Here is a 17622-nt window from a genome sequence, read left to right as displayed (position 1 = left end):
ATGGAACTTCTTATTTACAAGCTGCCTTTCCAGTTCAAGGACTTCCCAGGGCAGCTCTTGTTGAGCAAGGTATAAGTGACAATGGTGGGAATGAAAAAACTGGATGTGGAAGACATCAGAGTGGGGGCCAGAAGCAACTCATGGGGTACACAGTTCCAAAGACCCACTTGGGAGTTCCCCACCAGGCACAACCCGATTATCATGGGTCCTTACAAGAGGGCCTCCCTGGATGACTTCAGGGAATGGGCAGGTATAAATTGGGGCTCCTTCAGGTACCTGTGACCCAAGCCATGTGGGCTTTGAGCTCTGAAGCCCTAAATAGAAGAAGAGTTGGTTTTATTACTGCTTTTCACTGCCCGAAGGAGTCTCAAAGTGGCTTACAATCGACTTCCCTTCCATTCCCCCCAACAAACAGCCTGTGAAGCAAGGCTCTGACAGGACTGCTCTGTGAGAACAGCACTATCAGGACTGTTACAGATCTAAGGTCCCCCAGCTGACTGCATGTGGAGGAGCAGGGGGGGGGATATCACACCCAGCTCGCCAGGTCAGGAGCTGCCCCTCTTAACCATTACACCATGCTGACTGGGACCTGGGATCTGAACGGTAAAGAAAAGGACTCCCAACTCACGGGCACATTAGCATCTCAAAAAACCTTCTGCGATGTCCCCACCTTTGGTATTTCGGATGGCTGTGCAGAAGAGGGTCTTCTCAGCAGAGGTGCTAAGAGGAGGGTTGCCAGCCCCAGGAGAGGGAGCCATGTGAAGATTTTTCACAGCATCACACCATCACAGAGTTGGAAGGGGCCATACAGGCCATCTAGTCCAACCCCCTCAACGCAGGATCAGCCCTAAGCATCCTAAAGCAATTTTTGGGGTAGAGCCTGAGAAGGACAGGATTTGGGGAGGGAAAAGGTATAATGCTATAGGGTCTAGAGCAGGGGTAGTCAAACTGCGGCCCTCCAGATGTCCATGGACTACAATTCCCAGGAGCCCCTGCCAGCATTCGCTTTTTTCCAGATTAGAGGCTACTGCTCTTAATCAGTACTAAAGAGCTGTGCATCGGTTGGGAAGAGCTGATAAAGAGAAATTTCTCTCTCAAAATACAGGGTGCTGCAGGAGACGGCCTACTAGTCTGATCCAGCAGAGCTTGTGAGATCTCCAGCCACCACCTGGAAGTTGACAACCCAAGCCAAGATGCTGCATGTCTCTCCCAGGAGAAGTCTCTGTCTTCAACCATTCCAGCACCAAGCAAAGGCAGAGAGAGTTTTAGGACAGTCTTTAACTGATAGATATTTCTCCCGCTTCTTCGGCTGTCCTTTTATTTTTTGTTCTTGGCTTCGGTCCCTCTCTGTGAGCCATTCAAGTTTTTTTCTGATGCGGTCCTTTGGTTTTGCTAGGATTTTAATTGGCCCAGGGGCCTTTTAATTTGCTGCTTTGGGGATTTCACAAAACCAAAAGGCGGGGTGTGAATCTATTAACAAATAAAATTGAAGTTTTCTTTCTGAAGGGATGACGGTGGCCTGGTCTCTTGTTTAACAGATGTTTCTAATCTCCCCCCCCCCCCCACAGCAGGAAAGCAATTCGATAAAACAAACCTGGGGTGGGAAGGGTTATTGGAATGATCGAAAAATCAGCAGCAATGAAAGAATGTGAATGGCAAACCTGTAATAATGGGAGTAAGGGGGAAGGGTTCCACCAAGCAATTTTACAAATCAGATCCTTTGCCAACCCATCCCAGAATACCCACTACCCCTTTCATGGCTCACAGCAGCCTCGTCTCCAGTACGGAAGGACAGCCTGAAATTCAACCTGTCTTTCGTGTTCTAATGAAACTGGCCTCATCAAATACGGGCGGTGAGAAAGGGCTCCCGACGGAGACATTCATTTTTATTTATCTGGACTCCTCGCAGCTGTGATTCTCCCTCATTTATTTCTCTCTCTCTTCCCCGTTAAAGACGACAGGAAATAATCAGTTTTCCATCCGCTCCTTGTTGACCCCCTTCTCCCTCCCTGGACTTCCCACAAGCGCGTTGGGTGTTGAAGGGGCATATCGAGAACTCCTTTCCCAAGAAAACAAAAATACAGAGATGATTTATTAACTGCTGAGGTCCGTATCAGCTGAGATCTCTCCGTTCCAGAGGGAAACGGCCAAATGCCACAGTGGAATGAGAAAGCAGCTTCCAATACCTGAGGCGACAGACAAGGGAGGGGAGTTCCTCTCCACAAGTTGTTTACAGAGGCCTAGTTAGCAGGGAGGTTGACAGAATTATGAATGGGGTGCAGATAAAAGGATAGAGAGATTTAGAAGAAGAGTTGTTTTTTTATACCCCGCTTTTCACTGCCTGAAGGAGTCTCAAAGCGGCTTACAATCACCTTCCTCTCCCCACAACAGACAAACTGTGAGGTAGATGAGGCTGAGTGAGCTCTGAGAGTCTACTCTGTGAGAACAGGCACGATCAGGACTGTGACGAGCTTAAGGTCACCCAGTGGGCCGCATATGGAGGAGCGGGGAATCAAACCCAGCTTGCCATATTAGAAGCCACTGCTCTTAAACCACTACACCAAGCTGCCCCCCCCCACACACATTCCCCATAATGCTAGAATTCGGTACCCATGAGGTTGACGAGCCATAGATTCAGGTCGGGCAAAAAGGAAACGATTAAATTGTGGAAATTAACAATTAAATTGTGGAAAACCCGGCCACTTGGGCACACATGAAGCTGCCTTAAAACTGGATCAGACCATTGGTCCATCATAGAATCATAGAGTTGGAAGGGGCCATACAGGCCATCTAGTCCAACCCCCTGCTCAACGCAGGATCAGCCCAAAGCATCCTAAAGCATCCCAAAAAAGTGTGTATCCAGCCTTTGCTTGAAGACTGCCAGGGAGGGGGAGCTCACCACCTCCTTAGGCAGCCTATTCCACTGCTGAACTACTCTGACTGTGAAAAACTTTTTCCTGATATCTAGCCTATCAAGGTTAATAGTCTTCTGCTTCGACTGGCAGTGGCTCTCTGGGGTCTTTTGCAGAAGCCTTTCACAGCACCTACTAACAGGTACCTTTAAACTAGAAATGCCACGGACTGAACCTTCTGTATGCCCTGCAGATGTTCTACCACTGAGCTGTTTCCTCCGTGATGTGGTGGTGACCACTGGCATGGCTGGAATTAAGCAGGGAGGACCACTGATAGCTAGTCGCTATGGCACCTAAAGAGAACCTCTCCCAGCAGAGGCAGGAAACCTCTGGACACCAGTGGATGGGAGGCAAGGTCGAGAGGTGTCGTGGGCCTTTGGTGCAAACAGTCAGCCACTGTGTGGAACGAGATGCTGGACTAGAGGGACCCTGGTCTGATCCGGTGGGGCTCTTATGTTTTTACCGGTGTCTGGGCTTCCAGGGGTAGGACAGGGTTTGGGGGCTTGCATGACCAAGTGTCCCTGAAAGATGATCCCACAGCATGGCAGGGAAAAGGCCAGGTCAGGGGATGTCTCCCTGACTTGCGAGTTTGGGCGTATGCAGCAGTGTATTGTTTTTTAATATGGAGGACCAAGCCGCCGTGGGAGCCTCCCATAGTCTGCAGGCCCAGACAGTATAGACCAGGAATTCCCAATCTGGGGGACTGTGGGAGCTCCAGTGGGGGTCTATGACCTTTCTCTTCCTGCCTTAACCAAATCAGCCACAAGCCAAGGAACCAGCTGCTTCCATTGCTCCTCCTTCCTGCCTCCTGAGCATGAGTGATCTCATGGTTTGTGTGCCTGGGAAGGGGCAGAGCCCGCACACCTTAAACTGCGTCCTGCCTCCCCCCCCAAGTCTTCCTCGATCCTGTCAAAGTGGGTGGTGATGTCACTTCCGGGGGTGTTGAGTGTCATGGCAGGGAAGCGTGGCCAGCTGACCTCACTTCCAGGGCTCCACAAAATCTCAAAGGTTATTTCAGGGGCTCCTCCACAGTCAAAAGTTTGGAAGAGGCTGGCATAGACCAAAGTGACCACCTTGGTGAGGAGGGAACAAAATGTCCTGCTCTTGTCAGCTGCACAAACTAATGCTGTGTCTGGATTAGAATGCACAGATGCATTAATAGAAAACAAGAATATGAAACAAGAATATCACATATGAGGGCCTCCATGAGAGCAGTCAAACAGACGATGATAAATTTCCTTGATATAGTTTTTATCAAAGGTGGTTCATATGCCAGTCCTTTTCATTGGAAGTTTTTTCATTTGAATTCTCTCTTAAAATGCTTATACCGGTTCATAATAATATTAAGGTTAAATTATATTGTTTTTTTTTCAGTCGATTTACTCAAGTTCTGATGAAACGAGATCTACAATTAGCTGGCTGGCCTGTTGGTGTTTCTCTTGATTTAGCTTTCAGGATGTCTGCTGACTATACTTCTTATCGGCTTTCAGGACCCTGTATTCTAGTGTTCTTTTAGCTTTCAGGATGCCAGCGGACTATGTTTTGTACTCATTTTATTATACTTCCTTTTGAGACGCCTTACTGACCTGCCTATTCCTCTGGCTGTTCTACTGCTTCTGTTTTATAAATTTACTAGCAAGAAAGCCCATTGCAAGCAGGAATGCAATGGGCGCTAGGTGCAGATCTCTGTCTCTGGGAGGTGCAGATTTCTGTCTCTCTCTCTCCCTCTTGCTGCCTGTCTCACTGTGCCTCGCAGCAGGAGGCATAGCAGGTAATCAGGGCTGATTTGTAGGAGGGAAGGAGGGCTGGTGTGCAGTTTGGGGCAGCTCTCTCTCTCCGTCCGTCGCAGCAGGGGCGGCTCTCTATGTGTCTCTGTCAGCAGTTTGGGGCAGCTCTCTGCGTGTCTCTCTGCCTCCCTCGCAGCAGGGGCAATAGGAGGGAACGAGGGCTCGTGTTTGGTCTGGCAGGGCTCTGTGTCTCTCTCTCTCTGTCTTTGGCGCATCTCAGAGGAACGCGGCTAGCATTCAGGGAGGGAGGACGGGAGCTGTAGGGGCAGGGCCAATCAGGCTGCAGCCAGCATTGGCCCTATTCCAACTCAGACTGCCGGACACGTTCCACCCCCCAGGCTGTTTCGCAAATATATAGAGGAACCATGGATAAGGATGTATACATTTTATGAAATAGTATTTGGTTTACTGAGGATTTGGGGATATGTGTTGCGGTTTCTTGCTCCTTTTCCCCTGTGTGGCTGTATGCACATTTATCCTGGATGTGTTAGGCAGATCCTGCATTAAGGACTAGATGACAACTGAGTATGGAACAGCGCAGGGAACACTCCAAGTTGAGCGACTTTCTCCCCTTGACTTTCCCAAGAAAGCTCATAAATAACAACCCTCCTTCTGAACTGAGCCGAGGAGCGACTGCCCGTCCTTGTACGATAAGAAGCCACCTGACAGCCCTTGGTTTCCTTCTCTCCTGGCCCAACAACTGGGAAGAACCTCAAATGTCTTTTCCTGCCCGGAGGTCCCTCAGGTGATGCAAGAAGAGCTCGGCTCAGCAGCACCAACCCAGCCTGCTTCCCGTAATGCTCTCTGGCAGGAACCGAGGAGCCCGGCTACTTTCTGCCAGGAAGCCTTTATCAGCCCCTTTTCCCTTGGCCCGCTGGCAGCTGAGCAGCTGACGGGGCGTCTGCGAGCGTAGGAGAGGCAGCAGCCGTGCGGTGGGTTGCAACAGCACAGCAAGTCAGCTGGCCAAAGGAGGGGGAAGCGAAGCCTTGTCAATGGGAAGGAATGACGGATGCTTCTGATCGAGGGCAGGGGTGTGGGGGAGGGACCGGGTGACATTCTCCTGCCTTTCAAGCCTGAGGCAAATTTAGTTGCCTCGCAGATTTATTTATTTATTTTTAAAATTAGGGTGCCAAGCCGAGCTCCTTTCGAGAGAGTGTTACTCTGCGGCACGGCAGTCGCTAAAGGAAAAATAAAAGGATTCAGGAAAAGAACCACAGGGCTGAAACCTCAACTGAATCACGCAGGCTAGGCCGGACTGAGGGGAGGAGATTCCACCCCAGGCCCAATCCAGCTATCGGCTTCAGTAGCCATGGGGACAAAGTTCCTGCCTGGGGCTCAGAAGTATCCACTAAGAATGGTCTCTCTGAGCGAGCAGATGCCCTGGAATGGCTTCATGGCTGGTTCTGTGAAATTTAAGGTAGTTCTTAAGAACATCAGGAGAGCCCTGCTGGGTCAGACCAGGGGTTCATCCAGCCCAGCCTCCTGCCTCACACAGTGGCCAACTAGTTCCTCTGCAGGGCCAGCCACAGGGCAGGGAGGCCGAGGCCTTCCCCTCATAAGGACACAGGAGAGCCCTGCTGGGTCAGACCAGGGAGGGTCCTTCCAGTCCAGCCTCCTGCCTCACACAGGGGCCAGCCAGTTCCTCTTGAGGGCCAGCAACAGGGCAGGGAGGCCGAGGCTTTCCCTTCATAAGAGCATCAGAAGGACCCTGCTGGACCTGACCAGTGGTCCATCTAGTCCAGCATCTTTTTTTGACACAGTAGCCTCAACCAGTTCCTCTGGAGGGCCAACAACAGGGCAGAGAAGCCAAGGCCTTCCCCTGATGTTGCTTCCCTGGAACTGGATTTCAGAGGTTTAGTGCACCCATTCTCAATTTTTTTTTTGTCACTGCCCTTTTAGGAGTACTTCTCAGGTTCCTGGGCCCCCTGCAATAGGCTGGCCCCTTACGCAATAAGCTAGGCTAAAAAAGACCTAAGCGAAGAGTACCTTAACTATATTCAACGTACCTTGTCTTATATATACGTCAGATAGATTTCTAGAAGAGAAGCATGGGCATTCATTTTTTTTTCTTGAATGCATTAATTTAAGCCGGCTTTTCTCAACCTTTCTACCATTGAGAAACCCCCTGAAACATTCTTCAGGCTTTGAGAAACCCCAGAAGTGGAGAAATTGTGCAGGATATGGTTGGGAAGCAGAGCTATGTAAACGCCCACCTTGGGCCCCACCCTGCCCCTCCCCCTCCAGGCCCATCACTGGCCATTTCGGGGTGGGGTCGGCATGACCATATGTGGTCATATCACCCAATAAATGTTTAAAAATTTTAAACATAAATTAACTCCCACCCATTTGGGATCCTCTTCCAGGGCCATCCAGAAGCCCTAGGGTTTCATGAAACCCTGGTTGAGAAAGGTTCATTTAAGCACACACAAAGGAACAGGTGAAATTATTTCTTTTTCTTTCTCTCGGTAAAGTTTGAACTTCCTAGCAATTCATGATGTTATACATGAAACAAAGAGTATTTCATCGCTTCAGTTCCCAGGGCCCTTCATAAACCCTTTGGGCTCTGCTTCTCACATTTTCCAGTTAGTGGCCCCCTTCAAATGCGACAGGGCCCACTAGGAGCCATGGGGCCATCACTGAGAATGGCTGGTTAAGTGCCTCTGAATGTGGAGGTTCCCCTTCATTCCCGTGGCTTTGTTGTTCACACACTGTGTAACAGCCTGCACTCCAATGCTTGTTTTTCTCCATAACCAAAATGGTTCATTTTGTAACCCAGTTTAATAGTAGTGTGCCCTAACCAGGATGGCCCAGGCTAGCCCAATTTCCTCAGATCTTGGAAGGTAAGCAGGGTTCGTTCTGGTTAGAGGTGGATGGGAGATCGCCAAGGAAGTCATAGAATCTTAGAGTTGGAAGGGACCTCCTGGGTCATCTAGTCCAGTGGTCCCCAACCTTTTTATCACTGGGGACCGGTCAATGCTTGACAATTTTACTGTGGCCCGCGGGGGTAGTCTTTTTCCAAGGGACATCGCTGGCACTGCCTGAGCCCCTGCTCCACTTGCTTTCCTGCCGGTGCCCCTGACTTCCCGCTGGGGGGCACTGCCAGCAGCAGCTGTGCAAAGCCATGCCGAGGGGGAGCCCCAGCCATGGCGACTGCCGGAGAGCACCAAAGGTGAGCTGGCAGCAGAGTGGCAGGGCAACCCCCGAGGCAGCAGCCGGGGAGGAGGATGAGGAGGAACTGCGGCCCGGTACCAACTGATCAACGGACCGGTACCGGTCCCCGGACCGGGGGTTGGGGACCACTGATGTAGTCCAACCCCTTGCACTATGCAGGACACTCACAACCCTCTCGCTCATCCACTACAACCTGCCACCCCCTTGAGCCTTCACAGAATCAGCCTCTCCGTCAGATGGCTATCTAGTCTCAGTTTAACCATTTCCAAAGATGGAGAACCCACCACCTCCCGAGGAAGCCTGTTCCACTGAGAACCTGTCAGGAACTTCTTCCAGATGTTGAGACAGAATTTCTTTTGAATTAATTTCATCCCATTGGTTTTGGTCTGTCCCTCTGGGGCAAGAGAGAAAAACTCTGCTCCATCCTCTATAAGGCAGCCTTTTAAATACTTGAAGATGGCTTGAAGTCCGCGGTGGCTACGCCGAAGTCGGCGATGGCAAGCCATCTCTGCTCATCTCTTGCCTTAAGTGCCCTGCGCGGCTCCCATAAATCGGCGGCGGCTTGACAGCACTTTGCAACACACTTTGTTAGCGTGCTTGTCCCTGATTTTGTTATCCTGTTTTATTGCATTGTTGATAATGCGCGTGCTGCCGCTCTGATTGCATTGTTTTTAACTGTAACCCATAAATTAGATAAATAAAGCAACGGGAAGGCAGCCAGCTGAGGCCGCCCACAGACAAGGCAGGACTTTCTGCAGATCTGGGGGACTCGCCAGTTACAGATATAATATTGCGGATCGAAAAACAAAGGGGGGACAGGATATCCCTCCAGTATAGCCTTATGGGGTCAAGTGTAAGAGTTCTCTCAGAGGCAATCGAAGGGCAGTTAGGCATCATCTGAAGAAAAGAAGGGGGGAAGGGAAATGGGGTAGGGCAGGAACGGGACTGACTGCTTAAGCCTCCAAAGTCTTATAATATCCAAGACGGGAATAAATGTATCTGCAGGACCGCCTCTTCCACTATGCCCCCCACCCCCAAAGTGTTAAGGTCATCTGGCCAAAACTTGCTTAGGATCCTCGGCCCAAAGGAAGTGAAACAGACCTCAAACAGGGCAAGGGCCTTTTCAGCTTTGCCCCCAGCCTGGTGGAGCACTCTGCTGAAAGAGATGCAGACCCTCCGCTGGGCCTGCAAGAAAGAACTGTTCCACCAGGCCTATGGTTGAGGCCAAACACTGCTGAAAAATGAGGGAAGAGATAATCTTGAGAATTAAATAATAAATATGGTTGTCAACTCCAAGATTTTGGAGAGTGACGCCTGGGAAGAGTACAGTGCGGGGAGGGGGTAACCTCAGTGGAGTCCAGTGGAATCCAATGTCATAAAGTGTACTTTCCATACTTTCCAAAAAGGCCATTTTCACCGGGGATAAATGATTTCTCTCTCCTGATAAAGGCCAGTTTTAATCCTAGCCGCCCGGAGGTTGGGAACCCTAAAACTTAACCTCTACAATTCACTTGTTTCCTTGAGATCCATGCTTCCCCCTGCTCTGGTGGTCCTGGGAAAGTGCAAAGAAATACCTGGGTACCGAAGGCACCCCGTCCCACCTGCCCCTGTTGAAAACGGGACTCTCCAAGCCTCAGCCTCAGCTTCTGAAGTCTTATTAGCCTCTGCCTGGCAAATCAGGCCTCCAGAATCCAATTTGCCTGCAGCCGCCTGGCAGGCTGATCAGTTCTCTTTCCCATTTCCGGAGGGGCAACGAGGGCAAGCGAACCTGTAAGGAGAGGGACACAGCAAGCAGGGAGGGCAGGGGGGTCAGGCATTTGGCCAGGGGCCCTGATCCAGAGGGCCGCACAGCCGCACAGCCAACGAGCGAGCAGACTCGGCCTCCCACTGAGTCACGCCGCATGAAGCAGTCGGAGCGTCGAGCCATTTGTAGACTGTATCGTTAACAGCGGACATATTTCCCTGGCAGGTTTCATTAACGTGCAGATGTCGAGCTTTATAACTTTTATTATTTGTGTGATTATGATTTTCGGTTGGCTTTCAGTTCTGCTACGTTGCTTTTGATACTGTGCAATGCAATCCATTAAAGTGTCAGCTCGAAGGATGTACTTAATTATATATCCCGGGTTTTGGCTTGCTTTTGGACGGGGCGGGGGGGAGCTGGTTATAGAAGGGCAGGGCTCTTCTTGCGTTCTGCCTCCTGTTCATGGGCTGATAACTAAAGGCCCCCCTGGCTTCTGCCCACAGACACCCCCCCTGAGAAAAGTAAAGGACACACTTCCCCCAAATACCACCATTCTCAATTTACAAGAAGATCAGAGGCTGCGTGCAAAAAACCCACAGTTTGCACACCCCCATCTCTTGCAGGAGAAGGTGTCCCACTGAAGGACCCCTCCCGGAGACCATCCACAGTCCCGGAGCAAGTGGAAAACACCACTCAGAAGTGTCTTGGTCTCCTCTGCTATGGCAACCTCTGGCCTGAAAATCCTCAACTGTTGACCTGTAGCAAACCAGGATCGGGACCATCTCCTCCCCCGCAGAACGCAGGAAAAACACCCCACAGGTTTCCCGGGAGACAAGGCACAACCCAGGGAAGCAGATGTCCCGGGAGCACGGCCCTGTGCCAGACACCGACAGCTCCTCCCAGCAACAGAGGAGCAGATGGCAAGCGGGCGTTCCTCCCTTGGCACGGCACAATCTGGTGCTGCAAGAGAACAAGACCCGCTGACACTATCCGATACCAGCCCGGAGGAGGTGGCCATCTGGCTTCCCCAGCCCCGTGGAAGAAAGCAGGTCACGGGGGCAAGTCTTGCAGGAGCGAGCCTCCTGATGGAAGGGACCGAGCGGGTCTCACTGCACCGGAGAGGTCGGGAGGGGATGCATCGTGTGGTGTGTGCCAAGCAGTGCTTCACCTGGGCGGAATGGCGCATGGAGCTTGGATTTGGTGCATGCTGCATGCTGCCTGAAGAAGTCGCTTTTGTTCCTCTGCCTGTCTGCCTTGATGACTTATCAGTTAAATATACTGAAATGTCATCCAGGAGGCAGCCCCGCAGTTCAAATCAGGGGGCCACAGGCAAGCCAGCCTGGACCTGGATGGCCCAAGCTAGCCCCAGCTGTTCATATCTTGGAAGCTAAGCAGGGTCGGTGCTGGTGAGTATTTGGATGGGAGACCAGCAAAGATGTCCAGGGCTGCTACACAGAGGCAGGCAATGGCAAGCACAGAGGCAGGCAATGGCAAGTTTGTCTCTTGCTGGTCGAGGGCCACAATGAGGGGCCGGGACTTGATGGCCCCCTCCCCACCATGTGCTGGAAAAGAACTCGCCTGCATGGCCCAGGGTATCCTGATGACATCAGACCTGGGAAGGGAAGCAGGGTTGGGGCTGGGTGGGGCTTGGATGGGAGACTCCCGAGGAAGACCAGAGTTGCAAGGCAGAGACAGGCTGTGGCAAACCACACTGGGGTGTCTCTTGCCCCGAAAACGCCAGGGCGTCACCCTTAAGGCAGCTGTGACTTGATGACACTTCCATGGCCAGTCAAGCCATCCTCTCCTGGCCTCCCATCTGCAAGGTGGACATCGCCATACCGGCCTTCCTCGCAGGGACCATTGTAAGGACTGCTATGAGAAGGTGTGCTTTCTGAGGACCAAAAGAGGTATGTGGATGCTTCGCTTCATTATTGAATGGGACGACCGAAACAAGTCGGTGAGCTGTGTGGCAGTGACGTGCGATCAGGAGGATGCCCTCTGCATGTTCACAGGGGCACAGTTAAGGATCAGAGGAAGAGGAGCTGGAGGGAAAGACACAGGGAGCAAAGAAATTGGGTTCTGGAGACCGTGAAATTCTGACTCAGTGGATCAATGGCAGGCTACGTGCTTTGTTGTTTTTTATAGCCCACCTTTCATTATCTGAAGGAGTCTCCAAGTGGCTTACAATCGCCTTCCTCTCCCCACAGCAGACACCCTGTGAGGGAGGTGGGGCTGAGAGAGCTCTCAGAGATCTGCCCTTTGAGAACAGCTCTAACAGGACTGTGACTAGCCCCAGGTCACCCAGCTGGCTGCATGTGGAGGAGTGGGGAATTAAACACGACTCTCCAGATGAGACGATGCCGCTCTTAACCGCTACACCGAGCGGACTCACCGAGGGGCGGGTTTCGGCAATGACATGGGAACCAGACTGTGTGGAAAAGCGGGCCTGCTGATCCCTGTCTCACGGCAGCCATATCAGAGGTTGGTTCCCTGATCAGGACTGTGGGTCCAGCCCCTGTTAAGTTCAGCTCCAATTTGGAATCTGCCTTCAGGAAGCCTTGCCAGCCCACTCAGGCACGTCCTCGAGAGGGAAGGATCAGGCCTTTCAACACTGCTTTTGTCTCCCTGGTGCTGTCATCGCGAACAAGCTTCAGGTTGCGTACCTCCACTGACGGTAGTGATGAGTTTTTGTCTCTTTTGTGCATTTCCCACGCAGTTTATATGTCCTATTTGCATTATTTATAGGCACGGCTGATTTCTTTTTTGGGCACCCAGATAACATGAATTTGTGAAGGATTCGACACGGGGGTGGGGGGGACAGGAAAGGGCTGAAGGAGTAAGGATCCGCAGTTTCGATTCACGCAGGAGACAGGCGGAAACTGAAACGGGATCTCCACGTGGAACCCGCAAGCTTACAAAATTTGATAGTGTCCCCGTTTAGAGCCTGATCGATGCGTTTCCTAGAGGAGGGAAGAACCTCAGAGTAACACAGCTCTGTCTTGAGAGGACGCGGTTCAGAGAAGATGGGCTTAGAAAGCACAGGAAACGCAGTGGGGGCGGGAGGCCTGTGGCTCTGCAGCAGACGATCCATTTTGCAGGCAGAAGGTCCCCGTTTCAATCCCATTTAGAAAGGACCAGGCGGGAGGTGATGTGAAGGACCTCCGCCGGAGAGCCACTGCCTGCCTGAGCAGCCCAATATTCTTCAGCCTTTCCCCAGCTGAGACTTTAATCCCCCAGACTGTAGGCCAGGGTGGGGAAGCCTTGGTCACATGACCGGAAGAGGAAAAGCCAGACTTACGCATAGCCTCATCAGTGCGGAGATCCAGCTGGGGACAGGAATTACAAGCTGAGCACCAGGAGCTGGTCTACTGCAGAGAGGAATGAGCCGGGGAGTCAAATCCCTGAAGGAATTGGCAGGGGCTCATGGGAATTGCAGGGGCTCATGGGAATTGTAGTCCATGAACATCTGGAGGACCACAGGTTGACTACCTCTGTTCTACACCACTAAATGACACTGCTCATCTCTTTGCTCTCTCTGGGGGGTGCACTAGCAGCAGGTCCTTCAAGAAAGAAGCCAACAAAAGCCCTCTCCAAGGCAAAGCGTGACCCTTCAGGGGATCCCAAAACCACCAGTGTAGGCAGTGCTGAGTCTGATACAGCCTTTTGCAATCTTTTTACTGTTGAGAAATCCCAGAAGCATTTTGTGTCCCTCCAGGTGGGAACTGAAGTCCACAGAGACCTGAAGAGACACTGTTTGGCCACCCCTGCCCTTCCTGGGTTGTGGCAGAGGGTAGCTGTGCTGGTCTGCAACAGAAGAGCTAGATTCAAGTTCAGGAACCAATTAGAGCAGGGGTAGTGAACCTGTGGTCCTCCAGATGTTCATGGACTGCAATTACCATGAGCCCCCTGCCAGCAAATGCTGGCAGGGGCTCCTGGGAATTGTAGTCCATGAACATCTGGAGGACCACAGGTTCACTACCCCTGCATTAGAGGCACCAAGATTTTGGGGCTGAAAGGGAGCTGTGCTTATATCCTGAAATCTTTATCTCTAAGGCACTCCCTGGACTTGAACTTTGTCCTCCTGGAGATGCCATTTTTCTCCCCTGCTGTCTGGAAGGCCCTGTGCATCTTCTTCCAGAGGCAACCCCCTCTGGCAGCAGAACCCACATGTTGCAACTCTCCCAATAGAAAGAGGGACTTAAAAGCCATTTAGAACATTATTTGCCCCTCCTTCTCCTTTTTACAACAACTGTCCTGTGAGGCAGGCCAGGCCAAGCTGACAGTTTGTGACTGGCTCGAGGCTCCCTAGGGAGTTTCCAGGGCGAGGGGTTTCAACCCAGCTATCCTTTGGCTGTTCTGTTGCCCACCAGTTATTGGGAAGCCAGTGAAGGATAGAATCACAGAATCATAGAGTTGGAAGGGAAATCCATAGTCATCTAGTCAAAACTCCTGCACAATGCAGGAACTCACAACTACCTGCCCACCCACAATCTGCCTAAGTTCATAAAATCAGCATTTCTGTCAGATGACTCTCTAGCCTCTGCTTAAAAACTTCCAAAGAAGGAGAACTCACCACCTCCTGAGGAAGCCTGTTCCACTGAGGAAACGCTCTAATTGTCAGAAACTACTTCCGGATGTTCAGCCAAGAATTCTTTTGAATTAATTTTAACCCATTGATTCTGGTCCGACTCTCTGGGGCAACAGAAAACAACTCTGCTCCACATGACAGCCCTTCAGGTATTTGAAGATGGTTATCATATCACCTCTTAATCATCTTCTCTTGCCCTCATTAAGAACTGTAACTTCCTTTCCCCATTTCACTGACATCTTCCATGGGACTTTTGCTGCTACCTCTGTGTTTTGCAAACTTTTACCATGGGAAGTTTTCACATGCGTTTTTCTGGGATTAACGTGAGCCATTTCATTAATGCGCTAATAATGCTGTTAAGCTGCCCCCTTGTGTGCCCTGCTGGTGAAGTATAAATCCCATGAAAAATATTAAAATAAATTATAACCTGCTAGGAGCCTCTGGGGGCTGGGCAGGCTAAGAATCCAAATGAATGAATGAATGAACAAATGAACGAACGAACAAACGAACAAATAAACAAAAGAGAAACAGCACAAACCAACCCATTGCCTCAAGCAAAAAGGAATACTGAAGTTTGTCATCTCCTGGTGAAAACTGCAAATCTGAAACAACAAATCACGGGAGCTCCTTCCTACCTTGACGCCACGGATCCGGAACTCTGCCAAGGCCCGGCTCATCTTGGAAGCTGCTGTTGTGTGGTCTTTGCCATGGGCAATGACTTTCACCAGCAGTGAGTCGTAGTGTGGGGAGATGACGGCTCCTTGGAAGGCTGAGGCGCTGTCCAGGCGAATCCCCATGCCCTCCCCGCTCCGGAACACCTGGGAGGGAAGAGAAGAAGAGCAGGAGGTGAGAGATTCTCCCAGAATGCAACAGGGAAACAGTTCAGAGGGTGCCCAAAGATTCCAGGGGGGAGGTTGTGACTCAGTGATAGGATGTGTGTTTTGAAGGCAGGAAGTCTGGTCACTGGTCTCTCCGGCTGAAGGATCTCAGGAAGGCAGTGGTTGGAAAGATCCTCCTCAACTGGAGATCTAGCTGAGCTGTTGCCAGTCAGAGGGGACCACATTGAACTAAGTGGGCCAAAGACACTAAGACAACTTCATGCCCTTAATCTTAAGCCTTTGACACCTCAAGCAGCAGAGCTGGAAAAGAACCTTGAACAAATGAACCTATGAAGCTGCCTTCTACTGATTCATGCCCTCGGTCCATCAAAATCAGTCTTGTCTAAGACTGGCAGGGTCTTGGGCAGTGGTCTTTCACATCACCTCCTCCCTGGTCATCATAGAATCATAAAATCAGAAAATCATAGAATTGGACGGGGCCTCCAGGGTCATCCAGTCCAAACCCCCTGCATAATGCAAGAACTCACAACTACCTGCCCACCCACTGTGACCCCAACTTCATGCCCAAATGATCCCTCCCACACACACCAAAAATCTCCAGAATCCAGCTTGGCCTAGAAGAAATTCACCATTCAACTGGAGATGTTGGGGATTGAACCTGGGTTCTTCCGCAAGCTAAGCCGCTGCCTTGCCACTGAGCCACAGCCCTGATCCCGATGGACAGCTGGGCATGCATGGACTGTCATCGACTTATGACAATCCCAGCAAGGGGTTTCCAAGGCACGTGAGAAGGAAAGGTGGTGTGCCATGGTCTTCCTCTGCTGAGCTTTCCTCGGTAGTCCCCCTTCCAAGCACTGACTCGGCTTAGCTTTGAGATCTGAGCACACTGGGCTATCCCAGACCCCTCCACCTCCCAGACAGACCACTGGGCGGCCTCCGTCCCCATGACGGATCCTCCCGTCAGCACTCCCAAGACCCCCGTAGTGCAGGAAGAGCCCAGCATCCCCCCAAAGAAGGCAGAACCCCTGAAGCTTTCTTTCCCAAACAAGAAACAGTCGAGTCAGGGTAGCTTGAAGGGTTATGTGCAGCCACTGAGGCAGAAACCAGAAGTCATGTTTGTTTCCTTCTCTGTCACCATTCAGTGTCTCTCTCTCTCATGCACACACACACGCATGCGGCCTCCCCTTTGTGTTCAGCCCTGGGCAGCCGGACTGCTGTGGTCAGTTTCAATTTGTATTTGGAGCCTGCTTCATTTCTGTCCTCTCTAACGCCGACCCCCTCCTGGGAACAAGAGCCGCCAAGTTTGTTTCTGGAAAGGGCCCTGGAGGGGAACAACGGCCAGGCGACAGCACCGGTGCCAGCTGCAGCAGACGGGGGCGGCGGCAGGGATGGGGGGGGGGAGCACCACTCGGTTGTAGACTTACACACACACAAACACAAACACGTTTTTAAAGAGGGAGAGATCTGTATCCGTCACAGCAGTCCTGCTGCACTTTGATAAACTGAAGCGACAGCACCCCTTAGGAGGCGTGCAGCGTAACCCAGCCGTGTGCCAGACGGTGTAAAATCACTGAAAACCAGGTCCTGGCAGAAATAGCTGCCTGAGCACCAACCAGGGCCCTGCCCACACCCACGCAGGCACCAGCTCTGGACGTTTGAAGAGTCCCTCTTTTTTGCTAGGTTTCAAAACCAGGTTTTTAGACCTGAAGGAAAGGACCATTTTAAACACTACATCAGTGGTTCTCAACCTGGGGCTTGGGACCCCTTTGGGGGTCGAACAACCCTTTCACAGGAGTCGCAGCAGGGCAAGCAGCTTGGCCAGGGGGGTGCCATCCACACAACAGCCTGGCGGGGGGTAGATCAAGATAGAGCATTCGTCTGTTTGGAGCAGCGGAAAAGAGTGAGATCGGCATGGTGGGACAAGAGGCAGAGCTGAACTGAGAAATTCTGGAAAGAAAACCAATTTATATACAATGATTAACAATGGATCTTCCCGCCATTGGTCAGCTTCGGTTTAATTTCTGTGAAAGAACCCTTGCATAATTTCATGGTTGGAGGTCACCACAACATGAGGAACTGTATTAAAGGGTCACGGCATTAGGAAGGTTGAGAACCACGGCACTACATGGTCATGGAGGGCTCATGGTAAAGATCACTCCATGGGAGGAGACTTCCACAGACCTGCAGTGGGCGGCTAGAGGTGGGACCAATTGCGAGTGACAAGTGCCAAAGTGGAACAGGAAGACTCCTGAATCTTTAGCAGCTGTGCAATTTGGGCAGGCTCTGCTTTTCTCCTCCCTCACGACACATGATGCCGGCTAGAATTCCTTCTCTTGTGCCACTGAGATCGATAGAGGATCGGCGCTCTCCTCCTTTGCATGTGGTCACCAGGAAGAGAGAAACAGACAGGGATGGTGACATGTTTAGAAATAGGATCCCGCCTTACAAATTGTGCTAAAAGCAGGTCTGAAGACTGAGAAGGACTCCTGGAGGCAGGACCTACATCCCGCGTGGATATAAGCCTAGAGTGGGCAGGGGTTCAGGTTCCCACTCGGCCACAATGGGGGCAATGCTCTGGGTC

General features: G+C 51.4%; 1 protein-coding gene across 11 annotated transcripts in view; it reads right to left on the bottom strand.

Moving 5' to 3' along the window:
- The window catches only part of PC (pyruvate carboxylase), a 444838-nt gene that overhangs the window by 123903 nt on the left and 303313 nt on the right, over nt 1–17622 (bottom strand). For all 11 annotated transcript variants that reach the window (XM_077324995.1, XM_077325044.1, XM_077325023.1 and 8 more), the window contains one exon: nt 14838–15020. In XM_077324995.1, the coding sequence (XP_077181110.1) occupies nt 14838–15020 (183 nt within the window). The remainder of the gene's footprint in view (nt 1–14837; nt 15021–17622) is intronic.

The sequence above is a fragment of the Paroedura picta genome, chromosome 1 (assembly GCF_049243985.1).
Source record: "Paroedura picta isolate Pp20150507F chromosome 1, Ppicta_v3.0, whole genome shotgun sequence".
Taxonomy (NCBI): domain Eukaryota; kingdom Metazoa; phylum Chordata; class Lepidosauria; order Squamata; family Gekkonidae; genus Paroedura; species Paroedura picta.
This window is presented reverse-complemented; position numbering and strand designations above follow the sequence as displayed.